General features: G+C 37.8%; 1 protein-coding gene across 2 annotated transcripts; it reads right to left on the bottom strand.

Moving 5' to 3' along the window:
- Window positions 1-1,281: 1,281 nt before the first annotated feature.
- itga2.2 (integrin, alpha 2 (CD49B, alpha 2 subunit of VLA-2 receptor), tandem duplicate 2) lies at window positions 1,282-25,084 on the bottom strand. Of its 2 annotated transcripts, XM_003451077.5 has the most exons (30): window positions 24,828-25,084; window positions 23,715-23,838; window positions 22,034-22,143; window positions 21,691-21,782; window positions 20,619-20,733; window positions 19,993-20,120; window positions 18,170-18,318; window positions 17,930-18,080; window positions 17,348-17,513; window positions 15,879-15,955; window positions 15,400-15,538; window positions 13,504-13,649; window positions 13,278-13,421; window positions 11,231-11,434; window positions 11,016-11,146; window positions 10,743-10,906; window positions 10,131-10,282; window positions 9,915-10,025; window positions 9,477-9,562; window positions 7,274-7,415; window positions 6,951-7,031; window positions 6,742-6,818; window positions 6,570-6,653; window positions 6,362-6,461; window positions 6,160-6,270; window positions 4,651-4,758; window positions 4,225-4,338; window positions 4,010-4,099; window positions 3,591-3,707; window positions 1,282-3,282 (listed from the first exon to the last, which is right to left on the bottom strand). In XM_003451077.5, exons 1-30 carry the CDS (start codon window positions 24,871-24,873, stop codon window positions 3,202-3,204), a joined length of 3,540 nt encoding a protein of 1,179 aa, XP_003451125.2. In that variant the 5' UTR covers window positions 24,874-25,084; the 3' UTR covers window positions 1,282-3,201. The 2 variants fall into 2 exon arrangements, with proteins under 2 accessions (XP_003451125.2, XP_019221688.1); XM_019366143.2 differs by lacking the exons at window positions 22,034-22,143; window positions 23,715-23,838; window positions 24,828-25,084 and having other exon boundaries at window positions 21,708-21,774.

Below are 25,084 nucleotides of genomic sequence, written 5' to 3'. Positions count from 1 at the left end.
TTTTTTAGGATTAGAAGTAATAAAAGGTAGCTCAAAAGGGGGTTTCCACGATAGCATACACAGGACTCATAAAAAACGAATGAACACACAGTCCTAATGTGTGAGACAACATGCTTTTTCTGACTGCTTGATTTTCAGTGCAAAACAAGTTTTTAACACAAACCCCCCATAAAAGACCTTGCAATCGTCTTAATTTCCTTCAATCAACAAAAATGGTTCTGATACAGCAAATATGAGACCAGAACAAATATTTTGACCATTTTCTGCAGTCCTTATCAGCTAATTTGATCCTCTGGTGGCAAATATTTGTATATTTTTAATCTCATTTTAACCCTTCTGCAGAAAATTGTTATCAGAATGATTTATAGCTTGTGTTAACTGTTATCAGAGCAATCACCGAAGCTTTATGCAGTTTTGCATATTTGGATAAAGACTGAACATTTAAGCCAAGCTTTTTTAGAAACATCGTTAAGTAATTAAGGTCCCTATAATCAAATATGTATAATCTGTTTGAAGGACACTTTTCTGCATCATGTGTAAATGCCACAGATGATTTATGATTTTATCAAGAGACTAAAGTATCTGGTTATAAAATCTTGTGTGGGTGATCAGGAAACTGACTTTTGATAGCAAAATGAACAAATGTGCCAAATAAAGGTTATTTATAGATTATATATTACTTGTTTGGGAACTTTTAATTGATATTTGAGACAATTCTTCATTTCAACAAATCAAGAAAACATTCATTTGATCTTAAGTTATGTTCAACAAATCATTCAGTGTCTGGTGTGAATGATTTGTGAGATCAGTGTCTTTGAAGAGCTGAAGTTTCCAAAACACTTCCCAACATGCAAGCCCTCTTCTGTCCTGCTGTATCAACTTTAAAGTGCTGGCTCTGGTCCTGAAGCCATTAATGGCATAAGCAAAGGGACAAGCAGGGCTCAGGCTCTGAGCTGAATTTGGTTCAAACAGGCCCATGAAGCAAATGATTAGTACTGACTGGAATGTTTTGCCACTCTTTGCCAGTATAATAAAGTATAATAAATATACTTGAGTATAATAAAATCCTGATTAGCTCCATGAACTTCTGATATCATGGAGGGCATCCATTTTCATTTGAACAAGCATATTTGTGATAAAATCCCAAAAGATTAGGCTCCAATACCGCATGCATCTGTATCTACAAAAACATCTATAATCTACCTTGAGCATTTGTGCAGAAAAGATGAAGTTTTCTATTGTTTAAAGATAGAAATGGAAAAAACCAAAACAACCAGCAGCTTGGTTTCACAATGCAGAGTTTATAGTTGAAATGCAGGTAGCGCTCAAGAGTTTCACAAAGTGCAAAAAAGACCAACAGTTATTAAATCATTTGCTACGACTTGCTGATATACAAGAATGCTGCAGGAATCTGTGAGTAATCATTCCTTTATGATATAACTCATTTATTTGGCTGGAACCGCCAATCACCTGCAGGAGACACTAGAGAAATTAATTTACAAAAGGTATACAAACACTTTCACTGTATCTCATTTCATCAACTCTTTCCACATTGCTCCCTGTACACATATAGACAGAATCCACAGGCTGTTTCACAACACCGCAGCCCATGAGTAATCGTGAAACAGAGTAGTTGAGTCATTTATCAAATTCTATATATTCTCTCCAACAAGAAGACTCGAGCCTAAACTCACAAAAAATATGCTGCTTATTAGAGAGAAATAGCATATTCCATTGAGCCAGATCCAACAAAATGTACATTAAAGACTCTGCTGGGTACTGGCGTTGGCTTGCTGCAAAGGAAAACATTCAGAAACACATTCCTAAACAGTCAAGGGAGAGACTAACCTAACGGTGGGAGAACCTGACAGTCAAAAATGTGAGAGGGAATTAATTGAGTTTGAGGGGAAACTCAGTTGTACTGGAGCGGTCCAAGTAGGGTTCCCAGCAGGGTCAGAGGAGGGGAGAGCAGAGGAGAGAAGAGGAGAGGAGCGGGGTGATGGAAAACAAAATAGCTATAGCTATAACTCCTTAATTGTGATATACAATTCAATAAGAATGTGGGGCATCCAAATCATCAACTGAGTAATGAAAAAACAAACAAACCAGACTAGAACATTGCCAACACGTCATTTGTAACATGCTGCCATCTTGTGGTAAAGTAGTGCCAGTACATGTTTGGCTCCTCATTCAATCTTTTCTGTAACATGGGTGTTGGCTGCGTGTGAAATATTCTGCCTTCTTTGCTTTTTGTTGTTAATTTTTGGGGATTTTGATGCTGTGTGCTGGCAGAAAAAGGACATCCAGTTTTTGACATCACCATCTATGGTCTGGCTATACATTTGTTATCTGAAATTAAATATGGAAACCATTCTTTGATTCACAGACAAAATAAATAGACACATTTATGTATAAATTGTCAGCCTTAAGCAATTTTCTACCAAACTCGTCATACCTGAATAACTGTGATATTACTGGGATTTTACAAATATCATCAATAACAATACAAATACACAAATATATATCCCATTGACCCATGTTGTCAACAACATTTCCATATATAAACACAAATATGGAACCCCATGATTTGATTCTAAAGTATATACAGTACTAACACAGTAATTACAAATTTCACTCACTTTGCATTATAAGTATTGTATCTGTTTTGCATATAAGCTCCTGATATCACTAGTCCTATTACAAAAAACAGTCCTGAGTGGCAGAGATGACAGTAGATCTCAAGCTAATTTGTACTACAGAGTTACTGCCTTCTTTAAAAAGTTCAATGTTTTGACAAATGTGCTACATTCACAAGTATTCTAATTGAAAGAGTGATGACTGAAATTCATCAAAACAAACAGTAATGCATAAAAGTGATGCTTTTACAGTGTAAAACTCAAGAGGGCAACAATTCAAAGATTTTAGCAAAGGCTTCAAAATCACTGCAGTACAAAAGGGTGCCAGTGTTAGCAAAAAATACAGTTTTGAACCTATACATTTCAAAGTCAGTGCAAATACTCCACAAAGAGTAAAGACTGATAATAATTCTCTGTAAAGTGTGCAAAGCATTGAATCCCAGTAACACTGACGCTCCAGTTTCCAGTAAAATGCCAGCTTCCAGTGGCGGAGCTGCAGTCTATTCACACTTTACAAGAACTAATGAGAAGTACCAGAAGAAAGAGAAAGCTGTGGGTTTTCTCTTCACAGCACCTCATCGCCCTGCGGGTTGTGCTGTGCATCTTCCGTCTGAAGCTGCTGATACTTTCTTTTGAAAAATCCAAACTAGAAAGAAAAGTGTGACAGAAAAAGTGAACCAAGAATACTTCCACAGACTTTTACAAGACCAGTTACCAGTTTTAACTGTTTTCTTTCTTATATCCCTGTGCTATGTAGCATATTGGTGAGGAATTCTTGGAATCACTAAACTGAAAGCTGCAGATTTCTTTGAAATCATCCGTATCTGTTCATGGCGGGAGGGGGCGGCAAAGATCAAATGCTCATTTTACAAATGTACATCATCCTAAGTTTTACATATCCTACTGTTGTTCCTCTACATCTTAACAAAAGCAAACAAACAAACAAAAACATACCTTCCACAGCAGCGCAACAGCCAGAGCCAACAGCAACAGTCCAGCTATGACGCTGCCAACTATGACGCCAACTGGAACATCAGCCGTCTCTCCGGGTTTGCTGACTCTCAACCCAAGCTGGAGAGCAAGAGAACAGGAGACATCATTGCCTTGTCTGTCTCCATCAAATCCAGGCGTAATAGTTTAAAATAAAACCAGAAATTGCATGATTAACAATATAAGCAAAAATAAATGAATAAAACATTCTTACATAAGAGCACTCATGTGCTTTACACTGCTCTTTGCATACAAAATTGTGAAAATGATCAGGACAATTGAGTATGCTCATCAGCTGAAGTAACTGTGCTGCTCTTTTAAGCAAACAGCATCATGTTAGTCAGATTTAAGCAGTAAAGTAACAAACTGAAATATAATCTTACAGTCAGCTGTTTGTTTTTGATAATGAGCAGATCAGGTTTGTCGGTCTTCACTTCCAAACTGGAGGTCAGCTCAACGGTCTGATAGGTGGCCTAACATAAAAAAAAATTACACGAATTATGTTAATGTAACTGATTAATTCCACAATTAATAACTTAAGAAACGTAACGATAATAAAAGCAGACCAACTTTCTAAAATCGATATGAAGATATTTACCGAAATAAAAGTGCTGTTCCAGATCCTCGTTTTAACGTTCACAAAGTAGGTGCTCTTAACTTTAGTGTCTTTGAGGATGCACTTTATAGATTCACAGTTTGCACTCTTGCAGTCCTGTTAGTTTAAAAAAACATCAGGAAACAACACTCAGTATTAGTAAAAAAAAGAAAAGCAATGTGATATTATTTAAGGTGCATATACTGTAAGGTTATATGTAAAAAAAGAAAAAATGAATAGCTTTATTATTCATGTAGGAAATACAAAACTATAGAAGTAGTGCATCAAAACAATCATTTTTTGCATACAAACTATTTTCTTACCATATTATGCGTCAAAAGATTTCTGTGCATTATGTGCACATGTGCAGATTTAGAATTGTGCATAACTTCCTGCTACAAGCAACAGTTTTGTAAATATTTCACTGACCAGCTTCTCCATTCCTCTGAAGCTCTCCGCAGAGAAGGACACAGTCTGAGCGTTCTCACCGATCTTCAGAGGGTTGACTAGATTGTGTTCACAGCTGACTGAACCTCCCTGCAGAAGGAGGAGAAGCGCTCTGTCATTTACTGTATGGATATAACACTTGAATGCAGTAAAAGTTGAAGAAATTGTACGCAGCCTGATAGTTAAAAACAAATTTGGGAGTAAAACTTTAGTAACCAATAGAAACACAAACATTCATAACAGAAAACACTCTTTCATTTCTAAGCTTTGACCACTCGCTCTGCGCTGTGTGTGTGGCTGGTCTCATCTGCCAGCAGTGGAGCGCTGGTGTGGCTCCACTGCCGCACCAGCTAGTTGTGAGTACCTAGCTTGTTGGAGGCTTGACTGTAAACCAGTCAAGCCTCCAACAAGCTAGGTACTGTGTACTGGTTGAGTGTTTAAATAGCCCAAAGCTAATCTGCAAGAAGACCAGGGTTATTGGAGTAGGTTAACACAGGGGTGCTTCCACTTTACTTAAGAGACATGTTGCATTGACCTGAACTGACCCGGAGCAACACTGACTTTTGTCTTTATTAGGGTTTATGTGGGCCTTAAGCTAAATCATGGAAGGGATGCAGGAATTTGTTGCAGCACCACATGAAGGTTTTCTGGATCACTGTACGTTAGATGAGCTTGTAAGAGTTGCAGACATGTAAGAACTTGATTTGAGTGGTATTTGTGAGAAATTTTGCAAAGAAAACATAAAATCTGGGAGTATCTGTGGCTGGGAAAGAGGAAGCTGGCCAGCCATTAGTAATGTCATCATTGGTTTCACAAAGAAACTTGACTGCTGAGCAGCAGAAAGAGCCAATTTTGCTGCAGATGTTGTATGAAAAAGAAACAAAAATGGAGATGGAGAAACCACAAGACCATGAACTCCTCTGTATACCAAAGTATTTCAGAGTCTAATGTGAATCTGTCAGCTAAAACATTGATTCTCATTCCAACAGAATGGCTGAAAACCAAAAGAAGTGCAGACCTCAACACTACTTAAGTACTGTGGCAGGATCTTAAGAGAGCTGTGCATAACTGAATGCCTGCAAGCCTCAATGAAATGAAGCAACACTGTAAAGAAGAGTGGGCCAAAATTCCTCCACATCAACACGAGAGACTGATAAAGTCTCTCGTGTTGATATAAATGATTACTTCAAGATGTTGAAGGTGGTTCTACAACCTACCGGTACTCAAGCGGACTTAGTTTTTGGCAGTCTAATTCTGCATTCCTTTTTAAAAAAATATATAGATAATGACATAATGCCAATAAATATTTATATATAATATATTTTCTGCCCTAATACGTAAAAAAAAATTACAATTGAAAGAGGGTGGGATTTTGTTTTACCATGGCTGTATGTATGCATCACATTTCATTACAGATACCTACAGATTTATGAAGTTAAACAGCTTTTAATCTTCTTGAACGTTCCTGGGTTTTGGAAACTGAGAACTCACTGTTTGTTCCTCCACGCCGGTGATGTACAGGAGCCGATTTCCACCTTTACTGGTCATTGGCAGATTAATAGTCAGATATAGAAGGCTCACAGGTAGGTAACTTGTAGAAACCTGTAAATAAATTGCATTACAGACGATAAACTTGTTAAAATAAAGGTAAGAATTCTGATGATATTTTATGAGACTGATTTATTTATTGCACCTCCACTTTAAAGTTATACTCTGGGCCGATGTCATCAAAGGTTTTCACTGTTAACACTGAAGTGGTTGCATCTGCCACAAAGAAGTTGATATTTGGGTGCCTAGAATAAAAAGTACATAAAATGAATGTTTTAACATTAATATCAGCTTTCAGATTTACCCTTTGAGACTAAATGAGAAAAAATAATATTAAGGTAAGAAAAACTCACCTGGATAAACTAATCCCAGTATCATACTGAACAGGAAAGGAGATGTTCTCTTCATTGTCTGTAACTATCTCCTCTTTGCTATCACTTTAAAGGAAAGAGACAACATTATTAATCACTAATAATTTTAATAAAGCTGATTACTGGAGCTGAGTTTCTTTATAATTCTGTGTACCTCTTGGCCACAAATTTTAGAATGGCTTTATCTTCCAGCTGATCAAGACTGTATTCAAAATTTATGTGAAATTTCACCTGCAATGAAATAACACAATATTTTTCCAAATATTTCACAAACAAAAACATGGATATCCAAAAAGATTAGAGAACGTTTACAATTTTATTTTGTTATTTATTATTTTTTCCTTTATGGGGTTTTGTGCTTACCTCTTGGTTTTCTCTTAATACTGGATATCCTACATGGCAAATAACGTTTTCTGTTTGTGATGTGCATTTGACATCCTCTGTCTGTAAAGGCATAGATTTAGTAGAGTACACAACATTATGGACTGTGGCTTTATTCCACTGGCTTTTTCTTGCTTTAATATTTATTTGGCTGTTTTTTATTTATGTATATATTGCTGTTCGTGCACTTTAGTGAAAATAAGAATGAAAAAAACAAATTCTTTCCAAAAAGTTTACTCAAAGAGCATGTTGTTTTTCACATTAGCATCATGTAAACATAAGTAGCTTTTATTAGGCATACTTACCAGAGGAAAGATGGAGGAGTAGTAGAGATTGTTGGAGAACGTTACCACGAGCTGCGTGTTGTATGCATTCTCCTTTTTATTCTTCACAACAACTTCAAATGACAGCTCTCGGCTGTTAGGGCTTACCAGAATGGGTGCTGAGCTGCAACACAAGAGATCAAATTATGTTTCTTCATGCAACAGCATGAGTATTTTCCAAAATGAGAAGGAAAGTTTAAAATTGTTTACCCCTTTATTTCCCTAACAGTTGCTTGCTATTAAGAGTGATTTCTTTTACCTAATCATAATTACCACCTTAGACAGTTTTGTGTTGCCTTTCTTAAGACTAAGAGAAACAACCAGTCAAGTGCACAAAACAGAAACCAATACTAGCTGCAAAACCACAAATACATTGAAACGCTGCTGTACGGTCTATAAAGTCCTTCTTACGCATTCATGTGAGTTAATACACCGAGGAGTCAAAATCTTTTATGTTTTTCAGAGTCTGATCCAGCAATTTTATGGGCTCTAATATGTGCAATAAAGCATTGAAGGCAGACTTGTAAAACAGAGAAAACAGAAACATTTGTAATGGTTGTTAAGAGTTAAAAGCATTTCTTTCTTCTATGGTGCACATAATTACTTTACACTTGCCAAGATTTCAGCCCTGTTAGAAAAACAAAGATGCTTTTTTATGGCTGGTATTATAATATTATTGGACTATAAAATGTAGGGCAAGGGTGTCAAACATAAAGTCCGGGGGCCAGAACTGGCCTGTCAAAGACTTCAATTGGCCAGCGGGACAAAATGTGGAAAATGTGAACAAAGACATAAATTTTGAAACTGTAATTTTATACATTTTAAAGCTTGTCTTAGTAATAACAGTAATAAAAAAATAATAAAAATACATTTCTGCTTTTTTAACAATGTGTCCACCATAAAATAAGCATATTAATTTAAAAATTTTCTTTGAATTAACAAAACTTTTTAACTTTATAGGACGCTCTGGTCAATGAGCTACCAGCTTTCTGTAATTTTTTTTATACTTTCTTACAATTTACAATTTAAACGCAGAGTTGTGCTGACTGATTTTTTTCTTTAACTATGCAATATTTCTTTATCATATATATAGAAAATAAATAGATGTATGGTTCCCATATTGTGATATCTGAGAGATTAAATGCACAGTTAAGCTACTTCACACTGACAGAAAGGTTATTTTTTAGCACACATGAGATCAAAGTGACCCCTGATAACAAATGTGTTTGACATCTCTGATTTAGGAAGAGAGATTACATTAAATAGTTCTTAGGTTTATGAACATGTTCTTCTTATATCCACTTTTGCATTAACATTTCAGGAAGAAAAAAGCTATTATAGACTAATTTTTTTTAAGCCCAGTACCAATATTTGGTGATTTAAAAATCTGAGATTCTGACATTTCAGCCAGTATTATTTTTTCTTTCTTTCATGAAGCTTAAACAGATTTGCCTAACATTTGTTATGTCTAATTATTCATTACTGTGCTAAGAGTTTGTGGCGTTCCAAACACGTGTTATCAACAGGGAAGTTTTTCCCTCATGGAAAAACTTTGCAACATCAAGACTCAAAGCATGTTTGCAGGACGCTTCTCCCACTGCCTATTTAATTTGATCATTTCATTCACCAATAGATCGACATATAGCTAATACTGGTTCCAAACACTGGCTTGTTGATAAATTAGTTGGGCTGTATAAGTTACTGAAGATTTATTATTATCATAGTGAAAAAAATACTTCATATATAAAGAAGGACGTAGCCACCTGTTCTAAAAGGCAAAGCAAACACAAAGTACCTTAAATCTGAACTTTTTCTAGTTGCCAGTAGAGGTCTCTGCTGTATTTAGAACTCGGGCTGTATTTAATCTATAAATTTTACTGAACAAAACATGATGCACAGTTTGTAAATTTTGATCCCATAATTACATATAATTTGTTTTATTGATATGTTGTTTTCAGGGCCTTTTTGCAATTATCACTCACACAAATAGTAAAAAAAACAAAACAAAAAGACAAAACGTAGCCACACACAAGCTTGTGGCTACCATTACACATCGGGTACATTCATAAAACAAAACTGGGCCTATCTTTACCTGAAAACTCAAAAAACAAAAGTATTCACGACACATGGTGTCAGGATCCCTGCACATGGCATATTTTACATTGTCCAGCTCCGTGTTTCTTACCCGGATGTCTCTCCATCTCTCTTCACACTCAGCACTAGATCACTGTTGCACACCTCATCAGAGCCGCAGTCTTTGGTGAAGGGCATCTAAAACAACGACACAGCAGCAAATTCAGCCAAACGATGCAGCGTTTTTCTAAAACCGCATTTCCAACATAACAGACATCATAACAGAAATGATTACATGTCTGCTAAGTTGGGTGAGCTTTAATCATGCTGCTGGGAAATAACAGCATAACATGACTTACTGAAACCAGCCAGTAATCATCACACAGGTATAACATGTTATTTAAAATGACTGTACAAACAACTTTACAACTTCATTTAAGGTCTTCTGTCACCTGATTTGTTTCCTGTAGGCATAACATGTGGGGAAAATAATAATAATAATAATAATTAACTTAGAATCAGGGACATGTGCTGGGTGTCAAATACTTACAAAGAACTGATAAGCATTTTCAGAAAACTTGTCAAGGACAGGGTTCGCATTTGGATCCGCTTGTTCAATTTCTACTTTCAGACTGAGGGAGTTGACAAAGTCTGGTGTCTCCTGTTGAATACAAAGTGTATGAACAAATTAAAGGATCTTTTTCAAAATAATTCACACCTATTCTGGGGGAAAAAAATGTAGTGTAATATATCCACAATCCACTACCTGAACATAAACTTTGTAATCTTTACACAGGCTTGTGGATGGTACTTGTTCCACAACTTTCAGGAGGCGTTCATTATTTTCTACAAACATTCCTCTTGATGTCACTCTTGAAGACTGCAAGTCAGCATCCAGAGTCAAAGTGTATGTAATAGCTGAAAAAACAAAGCAAAAACTATGTGTGGCACATTTTGTTCATTCAGTCAGTCTTTTGTGTTTGGATTTGGAAATTTCATGACAGACAGTTGAACATTTGAGTTTAGTCTTATTGTTATAGTACATGATTATCTTGGTCAGACTTTCTGGACTGATTTGCTTTCCTGTTGAGAATCAGATGATAAACCTGTTACTTACAGCACTTGTCTTTTTGATTAATGCAAGCATAGAGCCACCACCCAGTTACCAAAAATTAGAGTGAAAAGAGAAAAAACAAGGCTGACTCAGACTGAGCCAGTCCCCAAATACTTAAAATTTCTGACTTTGTTATTTGATTTTTCTGTTTCTGAAATCATGACTTATGACTAAGCTTTTTAAAAAAAAACAAAAAAAACTGTCATGAACATCTGCATAAGTGTCTGAACTCTCTATGCACATATGTACATATTATATATTTACCGATGGTTCCAGCAGACATTGCAGGTCGAAATGCAGCAGTGAAACACAGTTTGGTGTCAAAGCATGAAAGCATGCGACCATTAATCTTGCAGGGTTTGTTGAAAATGTTGATTTTATCAGGACTGAAAGAAGCTTTAACTGTCACAGATGCCACCCTACGGGACCTGAGAAAAAGTTCAGTTTGAAATGACTAGAAACATGGACTGATATAAGCGACACAGTGTAGAAAATCATTGCATAATATTTCCCCTGAGTTGGACTTGCTTAACTCACCAGAGTTGCACCACCTTGCCATAGGCTCCCACTGAGATATCAGGGAGTTTATCACCATTCAGATCTTTATAGCTATCTAGAGACCTTCCAAAGTACTTCAGCTGAGGATCCAGGCTGGAGCCAAGAATTCTCTGAAAAGAAAAAACCCCCATTATGTTCACATATGTTATGTAAAAAGGTATTGTTAATAAAAATGTTAGTAATATGTACTGTACCTGTGAGAAGTCTACACCTGACATGTCCCTCTTTCCATTGTAGATGTAAATAACACCTTTTTCTTTCTCTTCCAGCGGTGCTCCAACTACAACATCGTTGAAACCATCTAGGTCCAAGTCAGGAATAGCAGAGATGGCCATCCCAAAACGTGCATCCATGGTTGGGGGTGGACCGTTAAGGAATCCCTTCTCGTTCAGTATGCCCTTCAGAAGATAACATGGAGATTGTATGCAGCTGATGAAGCTAATTATATAAATTAAAAACAAATCTATAAAAGAAGCAGAATATCTGCTCCTGTCTGTCCTGTCACAGAAACAGCTTTAGTGAAGGTTACAAATGATCTTCTTATGGCCTCTGACAGTGGACTCATCTCTGTGCTTGTCCTGCTAGACCTTAGTGCTGCGTTTGATACTGTTGATCATAATATCCTATTAGAGCGATTAGAACATGCTGTAGGTATTACAGGTACTGCGCTGCAGTGGTTTGTATCATATCTATCTAATAGACTCCAATTTGTTCAAGTAAATGGAGAGTCCTCTTCACACACTAAGGTCAATTATGGTGTTCCACAGGGTTCAGTGCTAGGACCAATTCTATTTACATTATACATGCTTCCCCTAGGCAGCATCATTAGAAGACATAGCATAAATTTTCACTGCTATGCAGATGACACGCAGCTCTATCTATCCATGAAGCCAGGTAACACACACCAATTAGTTAAACTGCAGGAATGTCTTAAAGACATAAAGACCTGGATGGCCGCTAACTTTCTGCTTCTTAATTCAGATAAAACTGAGGTTATTGTACTCGGCCCTGAAAATCTTAGAAATATGGTATCTAACCAGATTCTTACTCTGGATGGCATTACCTTGGCCTCCAGTAATGCTGTGAGGAACCTTGGAGTCACTTTTGACCAGGACATGTCCTTTAACGCACATATTAAACAAATATGTAAGACTGCTTTCTTCCATTTGCGCAACATCTCTAAAATTAGAAATATCCTGTCTCAGAGTGATGCTGAAAAACTAGTTCATGCCTTCATTACTTCCAGGCTGGACTACTGTAATTCTTTATTATCAGGATGTCCTAAAAACTCCCTGAAAAGTCTTCAGCTAATCCAAAATGCTGCAGCAAGAGTACTGACAGGGACTAGAAAGAGAGAACATATTTCTCCTGTTTTGGCTTCCCTTCATTGGCTTCCTGTTAAATCCAGAATTGAATTCAAAATCCTGCTCCACACATACAAGGTCTTAAATAATCAGGCCCCATCTTATCTTAATGACCTTGTAGTACCATATCACCCTATTAGAGCACTTCGCTCTCGCTCTGCAGGCCTACTTGTTGTTCCTAGAGTATTTAAAAGTAGAATGGGAGGGAGAGCCTTCAGTTTTCAGGCCCCTCTTCTGTGGAACCAGCTTCCAGTTTGGATCCGGGAGACAGACACTATCTCTACTTTCAAGATTAGGCTTAAAACTTTCCTTTTTGCTAAAGCATATAGTTAGGGCTGGACCAGGTGACCCTGAATCCTCCCTTAGTTATGCTGCAATAGACGTAGGCTGCCGGGGATTCCCATGATGCATTGAGTTTTTCCTTTCCAGCCACTCACTATGTGTTAATAGACCTCTCTGCATCGAATCATATCTGTTATTAATTTCTGTCTCTCTTCCACAGCATGTCTTTCATCCTGTTTTCCTTCTTCACCCCAACCGGTCGCAGCAGATGGCCGCCCCTCCCTGAGCCTGGTTCTGCCGGAGGTTTCTTCCTGTTAAAAGGGAGTTTTTCCTTCCCACTGTCGCCAAAGTGCTTGCTCATAGGGGGTCATATGATATGATTGTTGGGGTTTTCTCTGCATTTATTATTGTGCGATCTATTGTACAATATAAAGCGCCTTGAGGCGACTTTTGTTGTGATTTGGCGCTATATAAATAAAATTGAATTGAATTGAATTGAACTGTCTGCATATGGCGATCAATTTCTTTTGCACTGTTGAACAGGAAAACCATACCACAAAATGTAACTGAAACAGTAGTCAGTGGTTAGTTTTACCTTGGTGACAGAGAATAGGAAGACTCTGCCTTGCTCTCTCTTTAGCTCACTCATGTACATGGGTGCACCAACCAGCAGGAAGTCTGTCGTCCCATCTTTGTCTACATCCAGAGAGCACAAGACGCTTCCAAAGTATGAGCCAATCTGGGAAACCAATCAACAACCGTTAACTCTGATCCTCACACTTCATGCCACATGAATCACTCATCTGGAGTCAGGTCAGTACCTGTTTTCCTCTTTGAGAGTCTATGATATGAGATTGCTTCTGAGCATCGACAGTGTAGACGATAACTTGTCCAGAGTGGTTTGAACGAGGTGCACCAGCCACAAAGTACTCGTTGGGTCCAACGCGTATTGTGGTGACAGAGTAACCTGGAAAGCAACATAAGGAGAAAATTCACTAACTGACAGCTTAACTCTTTACATATTCTTACTCAGTAAGTGGCAGAATGTAGAACAATAACATAGATTTACTCAAGTCCTCAGTTAATCCTGCTAATAAGTACTCCTCTACATTTATTCAACAACGTAGGTGCTCTCAGTTATTCTAGCTGTTCAGACCTCTAGTCAGGCGCACTTTGGGTGTAGCAGTGCTGTGAATGATTTTGCTGAACTATTTATGAATAAGAACAATGGCGCAGAAAGGTGTCCTGCTTCAACAAGCACTATAACATTTCATAAGGGTGATATCAATCGAGAGCAGTTTGTACATGCCCCCGCTGTCTCAAGAAGCTGAAAAATAAAGGAAACATCTGGGGAACTTTTTTTTTTTAATCAAGGACTTACTCGATCAAAATCTTTTCTGCGTTCACAACTCCATCAATTTTGATGAGACCCCCAAAACTACTGGCAGAACTGCATCCCCAAATCTTGACAGAACCGCCACCTTCTTTTACAAATAGCTGTAGACACTCACTGTTGTACCCCTCTCCTCATCTCCTCTCCTCATCTCTTCTCCTGATCTCCACTGTATATTTAAACCAAAAATTCCAAATTTGGATTCATGACTCTATAAGACATGCTGCCACTCATTTCTAGTCCAGTTCTTGTGTATTTTGGCATACCTCAGCCCAGGTGCCTTTTTTCCCCCCACATGTTTTTGAATATACCCAGATCTCAAAACCCCCAAAACAAAACAAAAAATAATTGATTAAAGGGCACCACCTCTGCCCTAATTGTACAACCCTATGACAGCACAGTATTTCTCCAACCTAATGCCTGATTGGTTCAATAATCAGCATTCAGCAACGCGCTGGACTCCTGCAGCTGTTGCAGAGCAACGTGATCTGCTAAAGCACCTTAACATTGGACAAGAACCCGAGGAAGACATGGGTTAGTTGTCTCTTGTTGCTGTTGCAGCAGAGATATTGCACTGCCTCAGACACAAACCCAGGTTGCCACTTCTCAGAGCGGCGACCGACTTAACCACAGTGCAAAAAACTGAGAATCTTGCTGTTTGTTGTAAAATGTTCATTGCAATCACTTAGGGGTGCCATCACACGCTTACCACACTGTCTCACAGTTCATGTTCAACTGAAAAAGCAAATTCATACCTGGCCAGTCTATGACGTTGTAAACACCAGATCAAATTTTGGATTTACAAAGGCTAATAGCTCTTTGCAAATCACCTTGTTGTTGCAAAAATATTGTATTATTTTGCTATTATTTTATTATTTAATCTCCAACTGTGCTAGATTTGGAATCTTTAATGGATTTGACTAAAGAAATTGGAACAAATTATGTGTTTTTTGTGATACGCTGCTAGCAAAAACAGTGCCCAACGATAGAATTTAAAATTCAGTGTTTGCTAAGTTGTCTCCTATATGTACTGGTTCATCCCTTGAGCTAAATGCTTTTTTATGCTTGAATGATTCAGGTTGGTGCTAAGCTGCTTAACAAAGGTTTTACCCTGAAAACTACAACGATTGGACTGAAATGAGTGAAAAAGAAAAATTTTATATGTAATGGTTTTCAAAGCCATGCAGTTGTAGTGTTAATGTATTGGTATTAAAACTAATAGCCATCCATTACACCTATCCCTGTAGTGTTTTATGCAAACAGTTATCTAACAGTCAAACTGTATTATAGATTTGGTCCAATAAATGAAGAATTAAATGCCTACCCAGTAGAGAGCTATGGTTTTTGTCTTGCAGTGAATCTTCAAAGGCTGAAAGAGGGAGAATATGTACTTGTGACCCTGTTTGATGTACGACAGTCCCACTCCAGGCATAGGCTCCCACTGCTCCGAGCATCAATACATCCTTAAAGAGAGAACATCAAAATCTAGTCAACAAACACTACACCACTACATGACTGCATGACCAATATGCACATATAACATAAATCGGACAGTGCATGTTTTAAAAAACTGTTCACGTTCATGATCAGACAGCTGAGTAAAAGCCACATCCTCTTTCTTTTAAAGGAGAACTGCAAGAGAATGTTTTTTTACACATGAACCATCGCATACAATACTAACCACTTTAACCAGCTGTTCTTAAAGTGGTTTTGCACATTTTCACAGCTTAGCAGGCAAGAAAAAAGATGTCTGACAAACCTTTACCCTTTTTAATCTGATTCATTTTTTGGCTGGGTGGGTACCTGTTTGCTGGAGTAGTGAGCACTGAATCCAACTTGGGACATCTCCATTTTGAAGCTGTCTGCCCCTTTTCCAGTGCCTTGTGGGAACAAATCATTATATGTACACCAAAATCAAAACCCAGAATGGTAACATAAAGATAATGAAAACTCACATGTTAAGATCTTAAGTTAAAAAAAGACATGTCATGAAATTAATCTACAGTGCAGTGAATTTGCTTCCTTCCTGATTTCTTAGTTTTCTGCATATTTGTCACAAGTAAATGTTTCAGATCATCAAACAAATTTTAACACTGGACAAAGAAAACTAAAAATAGGGCCTGATTGCTGCTTAAACAGAACCTGTCTAACAAAATAAAGATTTATTAGGCTAAAAGATCTCAAAGGGTAACTCATCATGTCACGATCTAAAGAACAGATAAGAAACAAAGTCACTGGCCAGAGTTACAAAGCGTTTGCTAAAACCTTGGGATACAGCAAGAGTCCACCAATGACTCACCCAGGAGGTCACAAAAGAATCCAGAATAACAGCTAAAGAACTGCAGGCCTCTTGTCTCAGTTAAGGTCAGAGTTCACGATTTAACATTAAGAAAGAGACTGGGCAAAAATGGCATCCACTTCCAAGGTGAAAAAGACTGCTGACCAAAAAGAACACAAAGACTCATCTCACATTTGTCAAAAAACATCTTGGTAATCACCCAGACTTTTGGAAGAAAAAAAAAGCTGAGTCCAGCTACATGTGCCATAAAACTAACAGCATTTCATGAAAAGAACATCATCTCAACAGTCAGACGTGCTGGTGGCAGTATGATAGTCTGGGACTCCTTTGCTGTTTTATGACCTTGACGACTTGCCATAATTGATGGAGCCGTGAACTCTGCTCTCTACAAGAAAATCCTGAAGGAGAATATTTGGCCTTCGGGTTGTGCTCTGAAGTTCAAGCGCTGATTATGCAGTAGGCCAATGATCCGTAACACACCAGTGAGTCCACCTCCAAATGGCTCACAAAAAGAAATTCAAAATTTTTCAAAGTCTGGACTCAAATCAAATTGAGATGCTTTGGAATGACCTCAAACAGGCTGTTTAGACTTGAAAACCTTCCAATATTCCTGAAATAAAACAATTCTCCTAAGAAGAGGGGGCCAAAATTACTCCACAGTGATTTGAGTGAGTCATTGACAGTTATCACAAAGCTTGATTGCTGCTCTTGCTGCCAAGGGTTGCACAACTTCTTATTAGGTTCAGGGGGTAATTACTTTTTCAGACAAGGCTAGGTAGGTTTGGGCAGCGTTTTCCTCTTAATAAATGAAATAATCGGAAACATTTTAAAATGCAAAAATCAAGCAATCAAGATGGGGGCAAATACTTTTTTTTATGGCACTGTACATCCACTGTCACATAGACTATGTGTTCTGCATATAGTTACAGTACACACAACAACAGGACGGGAAATGGCATAATCCTCTATGTACCTTCTATGCTGAAGATGCGGTCGCCCAGAGTTCCAGCGATGGTGTAGAGGACTGCCTCTTCGGATACGTTAAAGAAATGCTTCTCTGTGGGTGAACTGGCGATGGATTTGATTTCACTTATAAGCTTCTCTGTGTCGATGTTATTTCTTGTGTAATAACCCAAGACCTATTATTATTTAAAAAAAACAAAACAGCATTTCCAGATTGGACAAAGTAAATATAAAGAGGTTTAAGTAACAAATCAAATCAGCAAATTAATGAGAAAATATAAACTATCAGAAAAGGAATTTAATGCAGGTCAGTACCGTGCAGTTAGCAAGTACTGTTAGCAAGTACAAGTTAGAAAGGTGAACTATAAAACTGGTTCTATACACTTGTCAGAGTTTGCACATAAAGTGAGCAGTTCTTTAAAACAAAGGATGCTTAAATGCAGAAAATGAGGAAATGTCACCATTACATAATACGTATGATTCAAGTCATGGAAATTTATCTTAAATATGTGACTTGGTTACCTGAAATTCAGTGTTATGATCATACTTTTTACACATGAATAATCAGCGTAAATGGTAGATGAGCACTTACAGCAATACCGAAGCGGGTAATGCCCTTCTTCTCACAATCGGCAATAACTGCTTTTGTCTTAGATGCGTCATGTGATTCACCATCAGTGACAACCACCATCACTTTGGCAGCGTTTGGTCGGCCACCGTTTTGTTCACTAAAACCGACAGTACTGAAGGGAGAGGACAAGGCAGGATATTGGATTTATTTATGGATAAATAAAACAAATATATGATTCTGATGTGACAAAAATCAACTAACCTGGCAAACTCAATTGCGTGGAAGGTATTGGTCATGTCCCCAGACATCTGCGTTATTTTAGATGCTGCAGCAATAGTGTCTTTGTTGTTTTTATACTGATTCAGTTTGAATTCAAATTTGGGGTCCACGGCATACTGAATGACGCCAACCTAACATAATAATGTTAAAAAAATAATGCATCGAATTACAGACTGTGGCAATAATGATAAGATAAGATAAGATAAGATAACCTTTATTAGTCCCACACGTGGGAAATTTGTTTTGTCACAGCAGGAAGTGGACAGTGCAAAAGTTATGAAGCAAAAATTAGAATAAAATAAAATAAGAATAAATACAGTACACAACTGTACAGAATAGAATAAAATAAAATACTATATACAGTAGAATAAAATAGAATAAAATATACAATAAGATAAAAATAGAATACAAATGCTATATACAACTGAGTAAAAAATACAACGATGCCAGGAAGATTATTGCACTTAGTGTTATTGCACATGTGTGGATGTGTGTGTTTGATCAGTTATGATAACAGGAAAACTAGAAAAAACCAGACTAATTACAGTCATGTGGAAATGAAAGTGTCCCCTTTTTCAATTACAGGGATTTACATATCAGGACATTATAAAAAAAAATGATCTGTTGGACTATATATATAAATTAAGAGGGTAAGTGGGAACAGGAAGTTTTGGCAGTTTCCTTGTCGGAAGGTTTCAGGAAAAAAAACATCAGGAAAGATCTTTGAAAAGCAAACATTACTGCTCAGCAATCTGGGGAGGGTTAAAAGGCCATTGCTAAACAATTTGAAATCCATCAGTCTACATCCATCCATCCATCCATCCATCCATCCATCCATCCATCCATCCATTCGCTTCCGCTTATCCTTTTCAGGGTCGCGGGGGGCGCTGGAGCCTATCCCAGCTGTCATAGGGCGAGAGGCGGGGTACGCCCTGGACAGGTCGCCAGTCTGTCGCAGGGCCAACACACAGGAACAGACAACCATTCACACTCACATTCACACCTAGTGGCAATTTGGGTTATCCAATTAACCTATCCCCACAACAGTCTACAATGGAAAAGATTATCCACGTGTCTAAAACCTTCAAGACAGCTGCCAATCTGGGAGTTGACATTCAACCCAACGTCAGACCTGCAATGCTCAGAAAAACTGCAAAGTAAACCAAGAGCTCCATCTCACATTCTGGTCTTAGTTAGTGTGTTAAATATTAAAGTTTATGTACAACTAGACACAGACACAGCGATGTAGGGGTGATTATTTGGGCTTGTTTTGCAGCCACAGGAGCTGTCTGACGCCAAAATTTGGTCATGCATCAGGACAATGATCCTAAGCACAGCAGCAAATCTACAACAGACTCAACAGACTGACCTCAAACTGACTGAAATCATGTGAGAGGACAGCAAGAGAGCTGTGCTTAAACAAATTCCTGCAAACCTCAACAAACTGAAGTGACCTTGTGAAAAAGAGCGGGCCAAACCTCAAACAATGATGTGAGACACTAATAAAGTTATCTGTGGTCAAATTACTGATTCATGGTCTGTACATACATTTTCACACACTGCTTCAGCATTTTGGCCTAGTTTTTGTTCAGTTATTACATCATGTAAACTGTAATTTGTTCTTGTTAATTTGAGGTTGTATTTATCTCATTTTAAGCTCTGGTAAGGACATTACCAGATTCTTACAAGGATATTATGTCCTGAGATATAAAACCTTATAAGTGAAAGTGGATGTAATTTCTTTTTACCAAGACTGTAAGTCAAAACTATTCCCAGCTTTGTCTTAGCTTTAGTTGCATAGTCACCTGTGTACTTTGGGGTCCAATGTCAAGAGTGGGTAATAATTTCTTCAGGAATTCTACAATGGGTTCCCAAGGAAAAATGCTGTTGGAGCCATCCAAAACGATCACAATGTCCATCGGCCCTCCACACTCTGGAAAAAGTCAGTAGTAATTAAATAAATGTGCTCATGCAATGCATTTCTTTATCATTCATTCAGCCACAGCCTTGAGTTCTGACACTTGCTTGGTATAATATGTCATATTTAACTCCTAGTTGCACTTCACACATTATTGTGTCTTTCAACAGTTTAAACAAAATCAGGAATCAAAACCACAACAAGGCCACAACAAAACAAACCTTCACAGTAAAACAGAAGGTAACCAAAAGATATGACTAACAATGAAACACGAAGGAACTTGAAAAATGAAGAACATTGTCTGGTGAAAAAAATATTTCAAACTTGGTCTTTAATTACAAATTTTTGTCACATTTTCCAGAACACCGGGATCTATCTGAAACTGGTAAGTAAAGAGCTATAGATTAACAAAAGGCTGTATTTCCTTTAGTTAGTATTGAGGGAATACTGCATGAAAAGGCAAGTACTACATGAAAGATAATGAACTATACACAGCATATTAAACATTCTTACGCTGGACAGCTGGAGCAAAGGCAGGTTGAGGCCGAAAGACGGGATCCAATTTGGCACATACTCCTGGGTAGAAGTTTTGAGTGCCACACTGCTGACCCCAAAGTGGACCGCATGTCTGTATCAGCCAACCACAAAGGAAGAAACAAGGAAGTTTAAAGGAAGCTTGTTGTTATGAGTATCTTTAAAAATTTGCAGTAATATCTTGTATTTGAACATTTTTCCCGTCAATATATATAGCACAACATTAGGTGAACTAATATCAACTAATGCCCTTAGTTGATATCAGTTCAATTCTGTTTTATTTAAACAGTGCCAAATCACAACAACAGTCGGCTCAAGGCACTTTATATTGTAATTTAAAGACCCTACAATAAATATCATATCACGCTTTGATCATTTTGGCCAGTTTCTCATTCGAGGTCATCTACCTGTGCATTTCTGGACAATTTTCATCATGGGTGCTATTTTTACATCACTCTGTGGAAGTCCCACTTTCAAGCACTTTCATAGACACTCTGTATCTTCCTCATGAACCTTGAATTTAGATCCTCAAACCGTCTCTGGCTGCAACTCAGAGACCAAAGTGAAGTTCTTAATTATATCTTGTATTGTCAGTTTTCTAAGGGTCATATTTACCTGCAAATATCAGTACACAGTTCAGGTCCATCTAGTATGGGCTACATACTACAACAACTTCAAAACAATCCAATCTAAACAACCAGCTCTGCTTGTCTAGTCTAGCTCCCTAAAGAGACCATACATATTTTTTATCAGTGGGGTAAGTCACACACAGTTTGTGCCAACTTATAAATAGGAAGGAAATTATGTAGTAGCAGCCAAACATAGTCAATAAGGCATTAATAGGTCTTCATTAGAACTGTGATGTATGGTGTAACGAATAAGTAGTTGTGTTGTAAAGGCCTAACTGAATAGAAAGTGTTAGTCACTGAGGTGGTTATAAAAATACATCACTGAGCATATAGACTGGAAATAGCTCTCCTTATGCTTAGCTATACAGTGTTATTTCCTTTCTATGATATGTGTGAAGACGCACACACTCAAACAAACATACCGTCAAACCATTCTCACCAGGCGTTCGAGTAAGAGTCAAACCCAGTGACATGTTGGCATTGACATTTTTAACCTCTGGAACATTGACAGAATCTGTAAAAAAGTGGCAAAGACAACATCACATTACTGTTATCATCAAGAATTTCTACAACCTGAAGAAAAAGCTTCTAAAAGCTCAATATATGAAGTTATTACAACTTTGCTGGATTCAACTGTTATGTCTGACGAATTTCGAAACATAGAAAGGACAGAATGACTTCTTGTGTGTTTCTCTGCAATGTAGCCTCTTATTTGTTTATTTTTTAGGGATTTTAAGCACATGAAACAAACATCAAAAACCTTACCTTGAAGATTGAGCTTATCACATCTGTTATTGGATCCTGTGATGGGACATTTGTAAATATCCCCCTTCCTGTTTTGACTGTAACCACTCCAAGGAGCACCAACCAGGAGCCTAGGAAAAAACAAAACAAAACCATGCACTGTTGGCGTTATCCTTAAAGCTTTACCTACATATGCGAAATTTTGGTAATTGCAAAAACACAAACATTTTCACATAAAATACAGAAAACTGATTTTTTATCAGGTTATGAACTTGCAGCAATGGGTTTTTCTGCTCTTTTTAATAACATATGTGTATAATTCAATCATTTCATTCTTTAAAACAAACAGCGCAAGTTCAAACGGAAAATATCCACGTCATGTACTTCATTCCCACAACATCCGCTCTTTCTTGCTGTTACTCGGACATTTCTCAAAATCTAGAGCTCAACCAGGCACAGGAAGAGGCACACATCATTCTGTCATATATGGTATGATGTGTAATAGTGTGTATCTCCTGTTTAGTTTGTGGACTACCATGCAACATGCAATCAGTAGTCTTTATCAGATTCTGTATTTCCAAGTTGCGCAAATGGGATGGGTCACTCCTTCAGACGGTGAGTTACTCTGACAAATGGTGACTCAGAGTGTACAACACTTAGACACCAAGTTGTTATTACTGTTTAACTAATGTTAAACAGTAATGAATTTTATTACTACTTTACTGTTACACATGGATAATAAAAATTGTCGTCGAAGGTTTAAAACAGTAAAGTCTGTACCTTATTCAATATTGATCAGCTGTTATATGTGACAGGTAATATCAGCACATGTTTAGTTACATGTTCATATCTGTGTGAAAATGCTCAACCGCAGTAGTGATACCACAGGAAATGAAATGGGAGCGTTTGCACACTACAACCCTTATAAGAGTGTTGTGAGAACTGTAGATGAACACCAGCTGTTTAACAACAACAAAGTGCAGCTTTTTAAAGCATGGAATAAAATCAGGCCACTGCAGTTTCCATCTGCATAACTTAAAAACTAAATAGTACGTGAACTGTTGACATATAGTTAAGACTTTTGTAACTGTTGGACGCTGCAATAAAATAAAGACTGAGGCCACATTTTTGCAATGGAATGTATTGCTTTGAAAACTTGCTTGAACTTGGTGGTAGCGTAACAGTGTGGAGACTTGTTTGTGTGCCAGTAAGTGGCTTGAACATTACTAGTTCCATCTCTTTGGAGTAATAGGCTATTGTTTCCAACTTGATTCTTTTGAAAATAACATGATGTGACTGCAAATGCACTATCTGATTCAAAGATTCAAAGATATTAGAGTTTGTGTACAACAACAGGATGTTTTTTTCTCAAGTGTAAAATTGCTTGAAGCTTTTAAGTCAGTTTGGAGCCAATCACTCTGTGATGCACATCAGACTCTTTGCGCAACACAAAATTGAGCGTGTTGTAGCGTGCAGGCTTGTAACGTTGACCTCAAACCTGTCCTCTGTGAATGTCATTATCTCCCCCACTTTTAATGCTGTTTTAGGAAAACTGCAAAGTAATGTGCACACCACTTGAAGGCTTATAGCAGCTTGATGTTTTTGCTATAAAACATTAAAGACAAGAAAATATGGCCATGACACATGGCTATGACACTGAAACCCCTTTTCACTTTTTTTATGTGATGACAGAAATCCATACCATTTGCCTTGATTGTTTTCCACTTGTTGGACTGTGTAACCAAACTCTTCTTTTGCTGTTCCGCTAAAGATCTTGGCACCTGCAGTACCAAGGTTGAAGGACTGTGCCTGCCAGATACTGTCAGCTGGTGGAGGGGAAAGAGGAATTAACATCACAGTGTGACAACACAAATATCTATCTCCATTACATATTGCATTTGATGTCAGAGCAGGATTATAAGTAGTACAGCTTCAGTTTTATCTTCAGCAACAACCTGAGACATCTGTGGTTCATGCTCTGTTAAAAACCACATCACGGTATCTCAGTGAGAAAGGCAGACCTTAAAAAAGCTTTGGGCACTCAGAGCTCATACATTTCATGAAGAGTTGAAGTTTGTGTCAGTGGAAGCTGTAACGGATCAGACTGTTTCTAAAGAGATGGCTGTATTCCCAAACACATCCATTTGAATCCCCTCAGGTAGAATATTTTGGTGCAGTGTTAGACACACAAGCCCATACAGGCAGAGCAGAGCTCAGCTTTCAGCCTGCCTCTCTCCCTTCTCAGCAGGTAAAGGATTCACGAAACCTCCACCAGTCTTGTGTCTTGCCACGCCCGTGTACCTGCAGCACAAAAAAGCTCGCTGCGTCCCGTGCACACCCTAAAAAACCATGAATAACAACTGGAACAGGAACAGAAATAAGGACCGGATTAAAAATGTCTGTCGTGTTTTGCTCCACAGCTGCCACACATTGGAGGGCAGCGATAGCGAGCAGTATGTGAAAATATTAATTATTTCCTCTATGATCCACATAACGTAGAGGCTTGACTATGATATTAATTCTTCAAGAGACGAATAAATGCTGGAAATCTCATTAAAAATAATCTCCTGGCTAATTATCCGGTGAAATTCACACGTTTTGCAATATGTTCAAAATGCGCAAAAACCGTTCAGAGGCTGAAGTCAAATATACATCGAATAACTGATACAGCTTAGGGAAAAAAAGATCTTCTGAAAAACTATGAAATCGCCGCTTTTCCCGGCGAGGATTGGCTGTTTATCACCCTCGAAAGGGTGGCGGCGAAAAAAAAACGTGTTAACATCTTTAAAGTCCAAAACAGAAGTTTGGTACTTACTTATGACAATGAAAGTGAAGAGAGTATTCCGCCAGAAGTGCTCCATCCTCACCGTTAGCCCATTTAAGTGAACAAATAAAGTCCCGCACTTGTCAAAACAGACCGCAGCGCGCAGTCTGCGGTGACGCGCCGGACAGTCTAAATATGGCTCTGTCTTCCGCTTACCTGTACACACAGAAAGTAGGCTACCTTCAAATAGTGAGCAATAAACTCAGAGGAACTGGACCACTTACAGTCTGGGGTGTGCTCAAGCTATA

The sequence above is a fragment of the Oreochromis niloticus genome, linkage group LG12 (assembly GCF_001858045.2).
Source record: "Oreochromis niloticus isolate F11D_XX linkage group LG12, O_niloticus_UMD_NMBU, whole genome shotgun sequence".
Lineage (NCBI taxonomy): Eukaryota > Metazoa > Chordata > Actinopteri > Cichliformes > Cichlidae > Oreochromis > Oreochromis niloticus.
The sequence above is the reverse complement of the archived record's forward strand: the minus strand, read 5'-3'. Positions and strand labels throughout refer to the sequence as shown.

What these genes read in the sequence shown, in the direction of transcription:
- itga2.2 (XM_003451077.5), bottom strand. Translation starts at nt 24,873, where the DNA reads ATGGAGCACTTCTGGCGGAATACTCTCTTCACTTTCATTGTCATAA. An exon ending in CTAAAATTTGTGGCCAAGAG is followed by an intron (nt 6,654 to 6,741) that starts GTACACAGAATT and finishes TTTCCTTTAAAG; the next exon opens with TGATAGCAAAGAGGAGATAG. An exon ending in ACTGGGATTAGTTTATCCAG is followed by an intron (nt 6,462 to 6,569) that starts GTGAGTTTTTCT and finishes TTTTTATTCTAG; the next exon opens with GCACCCAAATATCAACTTCT.